The 15,154-nt window shown below is 40.4% G+C and overlaps 1 protein-coding gene across 2 annotated transcripts; it reads left to right on the top strand.

The window, feature by feature from the left end:
• Window positions 1–1,337: 1,337 nt before the first annotated feature.
• On the top strand, window positions 1,338–14,955 carry klhl15 (kelch-like family member 15). Of its 2 annotated transcripts, none has more exons than XM_065948855.1 (9): window positions 1,338–1,799; window positions 4,323–4,410; window positions 6,117–6,255; window positions 6,748–6,936; window positions 7,081–7,305; window positions 8,151–8,312; window positions 8,412–8,621; window positions 9,353–9,543; window positions 9,669–14,955. In XM_065948855.1, the coding sequence occupies exons 1-9, from the start codon at window positions 1,739–1,741 to the stop codon at window positions 10,471–10,473; spliced, it is 2,070 nt and encodes a 689-aa protein (XP_065804927.1). In that variant the 5' UTR covers window positions 1,338–1,738; the 3' UTR covers window positions 10,474–14,955. The 2 variants fall into 2 exon arrangements, with proteins under 2 accessions (XP_065804927.1, XP_065804928.1); XM_065948856.1 differs by lacking the exon at window positions 1,338–1,799 and adding an exon at window positions 5,375–5,483 and having other exon boundaries at window positions 4,324–4,410.
• Window positions 14,956–15,154: the final 199 nt, after the last annotated feature.

Genomic DNA, 15,154 nt, shown 5'->3' with positions numbered 1-15,154 from the left:
CTTTTTATTGGACTTTAGGCGTAGGAATTAAATTTCCTGATATTGGAAAGTGTCACTTATTTTTGTCCTACACGATTTTGTAGAAATATTCTAAGAAAGAAGGAATAAAATACTGGAATTGTTACAGGGGGTGCGTGTAGACTGAATTTTGACTGGGGTGACCTAGCTGGAGCACTGACTTATCCAAACATAGCATGAAGTTTTTGGGCACATGTGCAAATTAATTAAATGTTTTTACACCTTTTATACCCACTAACCCAAGTAACATGAGGGACAAAAAAATGACTAAAGTATAAATAAATAAATGTTGGGAGAAATGCATACAATAATGTATAAATAAATAAATAATTAAATAAATGCATCAATAAATATATATATATATATATAAATTCATATAACAATAATTCATATAAAATTAATATACAAATAAATATATTCATATATTTATTTATGTATTTCTGTAAAAGTAAATATATAAATGAAGTGGACCGTCCTAACATTACTGAAGTAGTATTGGTCAATTTTGAAAAACAGACAGAAGCAAATTTACATATATATTTTTTCTCTTACAACCTGGACACAGAAATAAATAGATGTGCAAATGTAAAAATACAGAAATAAATGAATAACTCAATTAATGTGGAAATGTATGCATTGATACATATATAACTGTAGAAATACGCTAATAAATGAATAAATACATGTAAAAATGTATAAATAGCCTTTTTCATTAACAAACTGTATTTATTATTTATTCATTGATGTATTGTTTCAGCATTTATATATTTACTGATGCATTTATTTAATTATTTATTTATACATTATTGTATGCATTTCACCCCACATTTATTTATACTTTAGTCATTTTTTGTCCCTCATAAAGTAACACAATTGGCAACGTATCAATATTAGCTTGATTCTTTAGGAACTCAAAAACAAGGATGTAAAGTCACAATTTAAAGTACTGAGAAAATTGCATGCAAACTCTTCGCTGTCTAACAAGTAAGTCCATTGCAAGTTAGACGGCGTGCACTAGTTTAGAATACAATACAATAGAATACAATAGAATTACTTTATTGATCCCAAACTGGGAAATTGTGGCGTTATCCAACACGCAATATGAGTAAAAAACACAATGTTAGCAGATCTAAACATAATATAATATTAAATACAAAGTAAATAAGTACTAAAAATATCAAAACCAAGAATGTGAATATATACAACCAGGATTTAACTAAACATTACTAGTTTTAAATAAGAAGATTATATATGAAAGATTAAATGTAAATGTGCAAAAAACAGAGTAGTAAATGGACAGTATTGACAAGTAAGTCAATAAGTAAGTAACAAGTAAGTTAAAGTGCATGATTGTAGACATATTATAAGCAGAAACTATACAATATGACGGCGAAACCATAAAACCAGCAATTTAAAGGAAATTGTATTGGTCTTTTACGAAAAAGTAAGGAACAAAAATGGGGTTCAGAGTAACACCTCTGTCACATTTATTCGATCTTTGCTGCACCGCACAACGCCCTTCAGTTCCGCCCAAAAGGGAAATGACGCCGGTGCAGAAAATGGCGTCCGAAAAGCCTGAGAACCGCTGTGGTGTGTTAGCCGTTTAAATTTGCAGGCGAGTAAAGGGGGGGGGGGTCTCTTCGTCTGGCAGATGGACGATAACATGGCAGTGCACCGCTGCCGTCCGCTTTCTTAATTCCGGAATAGAACCCGCAACTTCATGTCCGGAGGAGCCGGAGCTGCCTGGTCGAAGAGGGGTTGTGGGGATTCGAACCGCCGAGGTGAGACGGCTGGATTTTAGCAGCTAAGCTATGAGTGTTACCCCCGGTGGAGAGCAGTCCCCCCCCCCCCGGTAGCTCCTGTCACCACAGCTCAGAATCGTGACACTAAATTTGGCTAGCCACGTAACTTGTAACAGAGTGAGATGTCTTCGTTTATTACATAATTGGTATATATGATATTTATTTTTTTCCTATCTGACATGATCACCTTCATCCCCGGGCAGCACGGTGGTACGTGTACCGTTATATGTAGCCTTTGTTTTGGGCTCTAATCTCAGCGTTAAAGGGCTGTGCAGCACACTTTGGCTCGCTGTTTTAATGAAAATGAAATAAGGTGACAGAGCTAACCTTCCCTGACCTACTACTGTGCTGTTCATTTCAGTGTTATAGAGAAATAATCACTAATTTCACACCCTGTAGCGTTACCCGTGTTACGGTGTAAAGAGGGACCGTGTTATCTGGTGACTTTCAGCCTACTGTTTCTGCGGTCGTCGTAGTTACAACAGATGATGAAAACTGATGTCTCTGTTTAGGTTTTTTTTCTTCAAAGGCATGTCTTGTGATTTTGTTTGGTCCTATCATAAATAAATAAACTGAGGCATTTGTTTTGTCACTTTCCGTCTTCAACATCTGTTGTAACTACAACAACCACAAAGTCACCAGTTACCAGGGTCACTCATTAAATCGCAACACCTGCCTGCTCATCCCTTTTTTTTCTTTTCCACTCTTCCTGTTGACACAATGTCTTAACACAGTAACGCACACTAATATAAGTCTTCATTCAAATCGACATATAGCCTGTGACTTGAGAGAGAAGTGATATTACATGGACTAATATGAATGCTCTGCGTTGGCTGGACTATACTTTTGTTTAGCTGCTGGTTGAGAAGTGATTGTCACTCTTTGTGGGAGTTGAGCCTGTTTTCATCTGAGCTCGGCCTCACTGACGGACTCAAAGCAGACTCACAACCTGTTGTTGTTTTTATTCTGATCTCTAAAGAGGTGAGTTCAGGTCGGGGCCGGTACAGGGCGAGATTTCCTGAAACGAAACTACACTGTGGTTTACACAGATTTAGAGAGCTTGTGTGGTGTTCTTTGCTGAGTAAATAAAAGTTCAGGGTCCTGTAAAATAATGGACAGCTCTAGATTATAGTTCTTGTGGATAAATGCCGAAGGAGACAATTTGAACTGTTTTCTTTTTCACACATGCTCCAATTGTGATAATCAGGGCAGATATCAGTGTTTTTTTTTTCAAAACAGATCAGTTTGTCCATCAGGTGACTTCTTCTACCCAATATGAACATGTTCACTGAATCAGAAGTAAGGTGTACTCGATGTCAGCATTAAATTAAGAACAACAAATAAACATCAGTTCATGCCACATTATTTGCTATCGATGGGGTCGATACCGATGTCAAACTGGTGCATCTAAATTGTAGTTATAATTTGTAATTTGTAATAATGAACAAGTATGCACAAGGTAAAAGTGTCATCAACAATATGCTTGTCAAAGCTCAAGTTCAGCTTCTGATAAATACTTTTAAACTTGATTCATTTTTTTTCTGTTTTTAACATTTTTGCGTTAGTCGCATTGCAAACACATAAAAAAAAAAAAACAACTGAGAAAATCTGTTTTTATGAATTAGACAAGGTCAGCAGAAAGATAGTGGGAACACAACAGTTAATTATAGTTTTCAGTAATTAATCAAAGACCTGGCATGATATTTGCTCGTTTCACCTTCTCAAATAAAAAGATTTACTGATTTTGTCTCACGAACGCTAAAAAGCATGCGATGTGTGATGACATTGTTCATTATCGCGATATAACTTTATGAATTACGATATATTAAGAGTCCACATGAACCTTAGCATAGTTTCTATATCTATACATGTGTTTGCGTCACCAATTTATCCGAGAGTAGCTTACAGTCAGCGCTAGTTTTAGCTTAATCTGATTGCATCTGAAAGGTGTGAAAACATGACAATAATAGATTGGCCTCAGTCCAGCAAGTAAAATATTCACATGCTGAGTGGGGAATCATTTCTCGACTGCTTTAAAAGTCGTTTTTTTTAAATTGAGATCAATTCAGACACCGGGATGTGTTTATTGCAAAGGCTCATATCACAATAACGGATAAAGTTAATTGTGCAGCCCTCTTCAGTACTTTTTGGGGTTGGAGCTACTGGATTGCACATCTTTGAACAATTCATGGGTTAAATGATAAATCTATAAATTGAGAAAAAAATCAGGAGACTAACTTATTACCAAATAATAAGCTGCAGCCATTACATGTCTCATATTTTCTGCAGTTAAACCTTAAAATATATATATTTACCTCAATGTTTGACATGTTTGTCTTTGATGATTGCACTTGTTTGTGATGTAAAATGTTTCAAGCTCTCCACAGTAACAGTGACACGTAAACACATTGTTTAACATGTAACATGTGATGGGATTATTGTGCCGTTCCTCTCTCTCCCTCGTGTCTAACTGCTCTTTTTTTTTCTTCTCTCCTCTGTTAGATCCAGGGAAACATAAACACAGGAAATGCGAGCGACCCCTTAGCGCTCAGCTGTCAAAGCCTGTGATTGTTCGCCCGGGCTCCAAAAGGTACGATTTTTACTCTGCAATGCTGCATGTTTCACCTTTTACCAGAGGAGACCACTTCTGTCATTAGAACTCATCATCTATGTAACCCATCATTCCTCTGGTTCCTCAAAGCCATCTGATTAATTTCTCCTAAAGATAACATTCCAGCTTTTTGCAGCCCCAGCAAATCCAAATCTATTTGAACTTTTTTGTCTCTTATATCCTATATTCAGTAAAAACAATACGGCACAGGCTTATAAAAACACTGAAATGACAAATTTGGCTCGTGTTCTTCAGCATGCATGATGAATAACTATGGAACCAGGGGTCACTTTGTTACAATCAGTCGTAAAAGTAAAGGAGCTCAAACGTAATTTATTAATAAAAATGATTGCACCTTAGGTCTTATTTTTATAGTCCAAATTATAATGCATTACTTGGAAAACATGAGCAGTGTCTTAAACATACAGAAGTTACACTTCGGGGGTGGGGTGGGGGGGGTGGGCAGCATACTGTAGAGATTTGTATTCCAACCTGTTTGATTGTCTTTGTCTGTTTTATTGAGATCAGTTCTCCCAGCTCACACTTACTTAACAACAATGATTTTTTTACTGTTAAAATATAAAAGTTGTATAAAACTGAAATAATCTTTAAATCCTCACTTACCAACTAACACCCATGTCATATACTTTAGTAAACAGACTGGAAAAGTAAACATAATAAACACTTGTACACATTAAGTTTTGTGGGGCTGATTTTTAATTATTTTATACATGAAGAGAAAAACACGTCAAGGCCAAAACTGTGTGGACAACCTCGTCCTCCTCTTACTCATGGATGTAATGTTTGAGGGTCCGCAGACTTTTGGCCGCTTTTAAAGGTATCAAACCCGCGTAGAAGTTTTGTACGGCTGTGTTATTGTGACAGCTTGCTCCTTCTGATGTTCACGCTTTAATGTGGCTGTTGTGTTGGCTTTGTTGTCCAGGTGATTGACGCTCAGAAAAGGGACATTGTTAGCATCTACAGGACACAAGGGGCACTGTCCTCTGATTGGCTCGGACAACCCCCTCTGACATGCCCGTGGCCAATCAGAGGTGAGTGTGCTATGTGTGTGTTTGTGTTTGTTTAAGAGACTGAGTTTGATGATTTGTGTTTTATTTTACTCCTTCTTGTTTGGTGACAGTGAGCATAATAACCGACCAATTTTCTTTTTTATTACTTTTTTTTTTCTGATTTGAATGTGTGCACATGACTGACATTTTTAATGCTGAAGAAGGTGAATGAACATGCAGGATGTTTTTTTATGCGTTTCCTTTTTTTTTTTAACCATCCTCACTGTGTTGTTGCAGTGGAGCGGGATATTTCCCCAGTGTGTAAGTGCAGAAATGCACGTGTTTGCCTGTGAAAGAGTAACTGCCTGTTTGGATGCAGTAGCTGAAGTGCTGAGCTTTTCATGCTTAATGTCCTATTGAATGCCCTTCTAGGCCCAGTCTCACCTTTTTTGCAGCAGCAGCCTACTCAAGCAGAACCATTACCTAAGAGAGATTCACAGTTCTGTGTCTGTCGAGTTCATTTTTAAAATAGCTTCAATTCTTATTCATCCTTGCTTTATGTTGCATTACACCGCTGTAGCCGTGGTGAGTGATTTTAACCCTTAAATGCTCTGTGATTTTCATACCACCCTGTGTCCACCTGCTCCTGCACTCCTCTTTCCTTCATGCCTCCAGGTGTGTTATGTCGGGGGCAGATGTGGAGGTGTACCTGTCCCAGGTGCATGATGGGAGTGTGTCATCGGGCTTCCGGGCGCTTTATGAGGAGCGTCTGTTGCTTGATGTCACACTGTTGATCGAGGAGCACCACTTCCAGGTAAAGCTGCAGACATACAAGGATGGATGGTGCTTAAAATACATGCTGTTATAGCCAATAACCTAATCCTTCTTTTCATGGTTGTCTGTGAATAAAACTGAAAGGTGTTGGGAAATCTTCTTAGCGTCTTTGAAGTTGAATTAAAATAAGGTGTAGACAACTGTAACATCTTTATTCCCCCTGAGAGAGGAAGATTTATAAAAACATATTTTAAAGGGAAATACTTCCTCTATATGACTTAAATGCTTTGTTACTTTACAGTCACCTGACATATTTTCCTTCTACGTTATACCTGGCTATGATATTATCTACCGTCCTGAGAAAAAAGAGAACAAATACCTAAAAAGTTCAACTGAATTCAATTCAAATGATTGCATTCCACGCCCTCTTGTGGTGCAGAGTCAGTCCAAATAGTTTCTTCTGCCAAAAGCCATGGCAGAAAACACATTTACTGCTCTGTTGTAACTGTAAACATGTCTGTCCTTCCTTCAGGCCCACAAGGCGCTTCTGGCCACCCAGAGCGACTACTTCAGGGTCATGTTCACCGCAGACATGAGGGAGAGGGACCAGGACAAGATCCACATGAAGGGGCTGACAGCTGCAGGATTCGGACACATCCTCCGCTTCATGTACTACGGCTCCCTGGAGCTCAGCATGCCCACAGTGCAGGAGATCCTTCAGGTAAACACCAGAAACCCTATAAAGTGTTTTCAATGATCTCTGCTTTCATTTTAAACAGGGCCGATGAAAAACTGACACAGCATTTTTTTTTTACATCTTCACTTTCATAACTCATCCGTCTCTTCTCGCTGCCCGTCCCTTCAGGCGGCGATGTACGTCCAGCTGACGGAGGCGGTGGAGTTCTGCTGCTCCTTCCTGCTGGCGAAGATCTGCTTGGAGAACTGTGCTGAGGTCATGCGCCTCCTGGAGGACTTCAGCGTGGGCGTGGAGGGCGTCCAGGAGCAGCTCGACAACTTCCTACTAGACAACTTTGTCCCCCTCATGAGCAGACCCGACTTCCTGTCCTACCTCAGCCTGGAGAGACTGCAGGTGTGATCATCTTTTGAACTTATGAAGGATATATTTGCCGTTTTTGATCTTGGACTCCGTTTACTTTTTGTGTAAATGATCAGTAGGTTCAAACCCCAACAAAGGCTGTAAAGACTGTCATGTAATCTCCGTGGGAAAATGTAATTTCATTAAGCTATGTCCTCTAAAAGCTGTTTCTGTCCCTGACAGGCTCAGATTGTTACTCTGAGTGTCTGACAACATTACAGAAAGGATCCCTACAGCGATAGACTTTTTTGATTCACTATTAGACATGAGGTTGGATGTCCTCGGCTACCTTTGGTTGTTTTGCCTCGTTATGTTGGGTGTTTTCACACACAAGCCCTATTAAGATTGCCGTTTCAAGGCAAGAGGTTTCGATTATTTTGCCCTCGATATGAATGTTGCGGTGGTGTAATGGGGGGGACGAAGTGAACCCCCCTCTGTACTGCCTTGGGGGGAAAGACAGGACAGAATCAATATGAATCTACAAAGATGAAATGACGGCTCAGTTTATATCATAAAACTTTATTTTCAGTTTTGTAAGTAAACTACCCTGCAAGGATTACATGACACACTGAAGTGATCTGCTAGAGCAATTGGTCATTTGATTTCCAAAACATGTCAAAATAAGCCTGTAGGTCACACACTTTCTGGATATTTATGGTGTTACTTTTTTTAAATGATCTGGTATCCACGGTGATCAAGTCACGTACAGAGACAAATACTTACTGTGAGCTCTTTCCTTTGGACGAACATACAGAGTAACTGTTTCTAAATGACCTAAAACCTTCACAGGTCTAACAAAGAAAAGGTTCTCTAATTCAGTCTTTACTCTCTTTACTCAGGCTTACTTGAATAGCGACGCGCTGAGTCGTTTCCCAGAAATCGAGCTGTATGAAGCTGTTCAGTCGTGGCTGCGACATGACCGGCGGCGCTGGAGGCACACGGACACCATCGTGCAGTCCATCCGCTTCTGCCTCATGACTCCTGCTAACATCTTTGAGAAGGTCAGCCCTGACAGTTCTGACACATTGTACGCAGCTTAGGGTCGTAACGTTCCGCAAGGTTCACTGATCATGTCCCTCTGTGCTCATCTCCGTGCACAGGTGAAGACGTCAGAGTTTTACAGATACTCCCGGCAGCTGAGGCAGGAGGTGGATCAGGCGCTCAGCTACTTCCATGATGTCAACCAGCAGCCTCTGGTGGAGACGCGCTCCAACCGCATCCGCTCCGTCCGCCCGCAGACCGCCGTCTTCAGGGGAATGATTGGACACAGTATGGTCAACAGCAAGATCTTGCTGCTGCAGCGCCCAAAGGTGTCCGATTGTTTGTCTGCCTTCATGAGCTATTCCGACTGTGTGGTTGTTTTTTTTTTATTGATTTTTGTGGATTTAAAACTGAAATTAATTAAAGCTGTCGTTGCATATAACCATATACACAGTGCAGCTACCAGTATGTCCTCCTGAAAAATGGAGAGGGGTTAGAACACAGAACGGTTTCAAGACTGAAGTAGAGCTGGATAAATACTGAAACTAAAGTGGCCGCGACATGATAACACGCTTGCGCACCGACTCTAGGGAGAAGGGGGCGGGGGGAGACCGCTCTCTTCAATGTTTGGAAGTTTGAACTGCAGTACCCATTTTAAACACTAGGTAGCAGAGTTACATATCGCTCCTTTAATCTTAGATTATATGGAATCATTACAAGACAGAGGTATATTCCTTAAGTCTGTCTATGTAATCAAACACAATCATGTGGACGATCCTTAACCTTAACAGATCCATCCAGATTCTATGAGTGACACTCTGATTGTGAAAACAAGGGCTGATACAGAAGTTTAAAATAGCAACTCAGTGATGTTTATTCCATTACTTCTTTGCAATGTTTTGTCTCTTTACAAATGAGCTTTGAGATCTGTTGTATTTAACCTTTTTGTTAGTAGTCTCTCCTCTTGATGTGTCATTGGAACACCTCTTCATTTTCTGTATTGATATAATCTGACAACACTGTCAATCTGAGGTTCAGTTTTTGTGTTTTCACCCCTCAGGTGTGGTGGGAGCTGGAGGGACCTCAGGTGCCATTGCGACCAGACTGTCTGGCAATCGTCAACAACTTTGCCTTCCTGTTGGGTGGAGAGGAGCTCGGGCCCGACGGGGAGTTTCACGCCTCTTCGAAGGTCTACCGCTATGACCCCCGACAGAACTCGTGGCTCCGCATGGCTGACATGTCTGTGCCAAGGTAAGAAGCGACAGAAACCCTGGGTGTACCGTGTGATCTGAGGTTTTCTCCTTCTTACGGTTCATTTTCACATTTTGCTAATTTAAGGTATTTTTACAGACTCTTTTCTTTTGTTGCTGTTGCAGGTCAGAGTTTGCGGTGGGCGTCATCGGGAAGTTCATTTACGCAGTAGCAGGCCGCACGCGAGACGAGACCTTCTACTCCACGGAGCGCTATGACATCACAGAGGACCGCTGGGAGTTTGTGGATCCGTATCCAGTGAACAAGTACGGCCATGAGGGGACGGTCCTGAACGGTAAACTTTACATCACGGGCGGCATCACCTCATCCTCCACCTCCAAACAGGTGTGCGTTTTTGATCCGGGGCGGGAGGCAGGGGGTGGAGGAGGAGGAGGAGGAGGAGGAGGAGGAGGTGGAGGTGTAGGCGGGGGCAGCGGAGGGAGCTCGGGGGGATCGGATTCACACAGGACACGCCCAGGCCGAGGCGCGCTGCTGCCCGGCACACACACCAGCTGCTGGGAGAACAAATCCAAAATGAACTACGCTCGCTGCTTCCACAAGATGATCTCTCACAACGGGAAGTTGTACGTGTTTGGAGGCGTGTGCGTGATCCTGCGCGCCTCTTTCGAGTCACAAGGCTGCCCGTCTACCGAGGTGTACGACCCCGACACCGACGAGTGGACCATTCTCGCCTCTATGCCCATCGGCCGCAGCGGCCACGGGGTTGCAGTTTTGGACAGGCAGATCATGGTGCTGGGCGGTCTTTGTTACAACGGCCACTACAGTGACTCCATCCTCACATTCGACCCCGACGAAAACAAGTGGAAGGAGGATGAGTATCCCAGGATGCCTTGCAAACTGGACGGTCTGCAGGTGTGCAGTCTCCACTTCCCAGAGTATGTGCTCGAGCACGTGAGACGCTGCAGCTGAGGTCTGCTTTTTATAGAAACAGGAATGCTCCGTATGAGGACTGAGGTCTCCTGCTGGGGATCAGGTGTTTCCAGGTGGAGACTCGCTTGACACGCAGGCTTTTAATCCAGAGACCAGCACTTACCTAAGGGGAGGGAAGATGTCCGGCCCGTAGGTTTACTCTTCTATATGAAGGCAGTGGAAGCAGGGCGTGGTGTGACATCACATGTTGACAGTCAGCTTGAGCATTTTCAGAAATAGCTTTTTCAGAAAATTACGAAAAAATATGAATGGGGAGAAAAAAAGGTTTATGTTTGGACTGTGGTCAGTTTCCTATTCTACTACTCACCTTCTGTATTTAGGCTGCTGTCCAGTCAGGCTTCTGCAGAAACGCACTGGAAGCTTTACATTTAGACATTCACAAACGGACTTATATAGGTTTCGTATCCCTTGTGAAACATCTTGTCTGAGTTAGGGTTCATATAGCTCCCCATGACATATTTATAGACAATAAAAACATCCAGTTTATCTGTAATCAAGATGATCGTATTGAGAAATAAGTTAGTGAGAGCCAAGACATTGGTGAGCTTTTCAAACAATCAAGAAATGCACTGAACGATTTCTAACAGCATTTTAAAGCATACAATCAGGTATATAAACTAAATATAGACACTATATGCTGTAGTTTAGCTGATTTGTAAAGCCTGTCTCCAAATATACAAAGCAAAGAGAATATAAACATGATGTTTCCAGCTCAAACATTTAGATTTATCACTCACACGATCAGTTTATGCTTCCAGTGCGTTCCAGCTTTTAGTCCTTACTCTTCTCTTTACTCCCAGATACCCATCATACTGTACTCATGTTCATATTACATCACCACATCTCCTCCCTCTGCTCCGGGAATATAAATGTGTGAATGTGCGAGTGTGTGTAAGAAGAAGTTGAATGTGAGTTTAAGTGGGGGGGAAAAAAACACTACATGGTACATTATTTCTCATCCGCTGATGATGTCATAAGATGATAGTGACAGGATCAAAGGTAAAAGGATGTCGTCTGTGTCCATCTCGTCACTGGCAGTGCTTTACTGACTCTCCTCTACATTCCCTGCACTTTACTGGCTCTTATTGTGGCTCTCGGGTTTTAATGCGCAGTCTGCAGGTTTAAAAACATGTTGTGTGATGTTACAGATGTTTACCAGTCTCTGAAATTAACTTCCTGGCTGACAAATCAAAAGGAGCTCTTAAGAGCCCACCATGATGTGAGACTCGAAAATTAATTTAATGTGAAATTGCCGTAATTTTGAAACCCCGAACATGACCAAATAAGGCCTACGTCTGAAAATACCAGCATCATCGTCTCGAAGAAACATTGAGCCTCATGCAAGATCACTGTGGGAGGTTTGCTCGTACACACATATCTTAACCTGATAAACTTGATGTTGAGTTTCCTTTTCTCTGCTCGAAGAACACCTAAGCGATTGCTTTATTAGCGTCATCATTCTTAGTGCCAAATCAGGCCGCCTGTGTCTCATTGCTGCTGAGGCAAGTGCCAATTTAAAAAAAATGAAGTTACCAAAGATTAAAAATAACTCATTTACAATGCAGAGCTTCAACTCATGCTGCTTGAAACAGGTAAAGAAATCCACTGGTGTCAAGAATTTGTTCATAGAGGGCCTGAAATGTTAGAAAATATTACAAGTCCTGCCAAAATCAACATCAGGCAGCTCTCTGCTGCATCATTCATCACTCAACACAAGGCCAGGTGTTAAACAATGTGTCTTTTTAAGCTAAGCAGTTTGAAAGAGTCTGTTAGACAGAGATACCAGACATGTGTCACCAAACAGTGGGCATTACAACGTTAGGACCTCCAGTTTCTCAGTATCATGCTCAGATTCATCACCTGAGGCAGCTGTTATATTTCAATGCCTGTGCTCAAACTAAAAATGTACTTTGCTAGTTAATGGTAATCTGCACACATGTTGAGAAACATAATGATGATGTTGCATTAAGTATTTCCTGGTTATAGATTTTATTTAGATATTTCTGTATATTTGAACTCCAGTTTCATGCAGATGAAGGCATTGTGATCAGGAAAAATCAAGTGTTTCCTCTTTTGCAAAGTGTGGAAGATGAGTCTGGACAACTAGTTTCCTAATTTCCCAGCAGATATCCCAAACTGTTTCATAACGTTAGTACAACAATGACTGCTTTCATATGAGGGATTCTTGCACGAGGCTCAAAGTTGATAAATGTACTCATTTTATGGTTTTAGTCGACAAAACCCAAGAAATTAGAATTTAGGCCTTCACGAAACAAAAGTTGTCAAATCAATCTCAACAAAAGCTCAATCTGTCCTCCAAAGCTGAATTTAGCAGTGTTTTGTTTTGAAGCCAGGTGTGTAAGTTTCAGACATTGAAGCGTCTCCTGGATTGATACGTTCACGTTATTTATAAAGCAGTTGCAGATATTATGTTGTCGTATAAACTGTAGAGCATTCACGTCTAAGCAGTCCAGCGCCTTGACCCTGCAGCCCTGAGATCCCTGCTCCATGACCAGCTCCATGTTTCTGACCTGATGTTTATTTTTTATTTCTTTCATGAGCCGACTGTGAAAAGGGCTAGAGTGCATACTGATGCAGTTCTGTACGTCTGCCGTGTATTTAAGTTATTTAAGTTAAAGTATTGCTTACACCGAGCTATGCAGTAACAGTTGTAGGGTTATTTATTACGAAGGAAGAGTTTCATTTGTGAATTTGTGGTGTTTTCAGATTGTTCTTTGTCCTCAGGTGGCTGCCCTGTCCGCCTCAGCAGCACTGTATGTGGCTAATGAATGGAGTGCAGTCTTTTCTCCAGTGTAAATGGAAAAGAAGGGTCAATAAAATCAGAAAGAGTTCTGTCCAAACAGAAGAAGAGGTACATTTTAAACAAGGGTACAAGTGTCAATTAAATAGCCGTCTCGAGCATCTTTACTTTTTCCTGTATGCAAATTGTCATTAGCCAAGTTTAACTTAATCTTTTCTTGAACGCAAACTTGTTTCCGAGGAATCTGACTTGAATTTCTTCCCTCTGGTATTATCCTTTAATTCATGGCTCTACCTGTTGTTCATGCACACACCTCTTTCGCCGCAGCATTACAGTGTTCATGCGACGCAACTCTGGGTTCATGTTTTTGGGAAAATGTTTTACATTGTGTGGCTGGTACAAATCTTAGCTTGTGTAGGTTTTCACGTTTTAACGCGGCGAGAATCTGTGTGTGTGTCACTGTGGACTTCTCCAAGCAGCTTTTATGACACACATAAGGGGAGATGTTTGAAAGTAAAACACGTTAAGTACAAAACATTCAGTAACAATGAAAATATCCAACCTCATTTCCGAGGTATGGAAGCCCTCAGAGGACATGCATCCATACATTTGATTTTACAGCATTTTCCTGTGATAACGAATTATTTCTCAAGAACTCAAGTTATTTATGTCATTATCCTGAATGCTGTTTTTCTCTCTATTAGTTTCTTAAGAGCTTGAGAAAACAATGTACTGGAGCTTGTTATCACTGTCAAATGCAGTAAAATCAAATGTATGCATGCATGTACTCTTTAAGACTTCCACATCTAAGTTCTATGAATGACTTCCACTCATAACTAAAAAAAGGACCTTGCACGAGCAAATGTTGTTTTACTATAAAAAGTGAATTTATTAAAAAAGAAGTTTATTTGTTTTCTTTCAATGAACTTATTGATTAATCAGCTAGGTGCATTGTAGCTTCATGTCATGAACAATAATTTGGACGTTCTTTGCTAAAAGACCTGGTAAGTAGATACAACGTAAACATTTAAATAAATAAGAAATTAGACAGTTTTGCTTTCAAACGGTTTCCCCTCAAAATAAAACACTTTCTTTTTTTCAAATCACTTCACTTTCTCTGTTTTTTAAGGTTCAATAACATTTTAATCATGTTTTTTCTATTATTTTATTTCCAAAGCTGTAATTTTCCTGTTTTCAAGATCTTATGTTTCTGTTTTTGCACTTTAAAAAAACCCGTTAGATTCAATAATCTTTTGAGGTTCCACACGTGATAAACACACAAATTGTTACACAGTCAGGGGCAGGTCTGGTGGGAAACAGGCCTCTGTAACTCAATGTACTCTGCAGCTGGTATCATCATCTTCATCATCATCATCTTCATATCTGCCTCTCTGCAGCCTCTCCCTCCTCTTCTTCCTCTCATGTTGCTGTTAAAAGAAGAAACATGTAACCAATAAAGTACTACTGTCCTGATTTGAGGCACATCAGTCATAACGCAGCATCCTTTAGTCCACCAGTCTTCAGTCTGTCGGTAGGAAAAACAGAATAGAGGATTTAAAAAAAAAAAAACTTGCTACAACGACTGTATCCGAAAAAGAAAGTAAAATCAGATTAACATATCTTATTATCTGAGTAGAAACACTTTGGAAACGATTTGTAACTTCTTTCCAGAAATAAATGTTCATATTGGTCGACTTTCAGATGGCTGAATGAGTGTTTTTATATCTGTGTTTGTGTGTTTGACTCTTCTCTATCTCTTCTTCTCTCTTGTATTAGTAACCAAACTAATGGATTTAAAAATTGATTAAAAAAGTTATTAAAATATTATACCAGTGCTTATTTCCCTTCATAGATAAATTAACTAACATGCAAGCAGCGTAAAAAAGTTTGAGTTTTATT

Source organism: Labrus bergylta, chromosome 20 (assembly GCF_963930695.1).
Source record: "Labrus bergylta chromosome 20, fLabBer1.1, whole genome shotgun sequence".
NCBI classification, from domain to species: domain Eukaryota; kingdom Metazoa; phylum Chordata; class Actinopteri; order Labriformes; family Labridae; genus Labrus; species Labrus bergylta.
This window is presented reverse-complemented; position numbering and strand designations above follow the sequence as displayed.

Excerpts from the sequence above, each read along its gene's own strand:
- klhl15 (XM_065948855.1), top strand. The coding sequence starts at position 1,739 with ATGTCCGGAGGAGCCGGAGCTGCCTGGTCGAAGAGGGGTTGTGGGGAT. Across the intron at positions 6,256-6,747 it reads TCGAGGAGCACCACTTCCAG|GCCCACAAGGCGCTTCTGGC; the intron begins GTAAAGCTGCAG and ends TCCTTCCTTCAG. Across the intron at positions 8,622-9,352 it reads TGCTGCTGCAGCGCCCAAAG|GTGTGGTGGGAGCTGGAGGG; the intron begins GTGTCCGATTGT and ends TTCACCCCTCAG.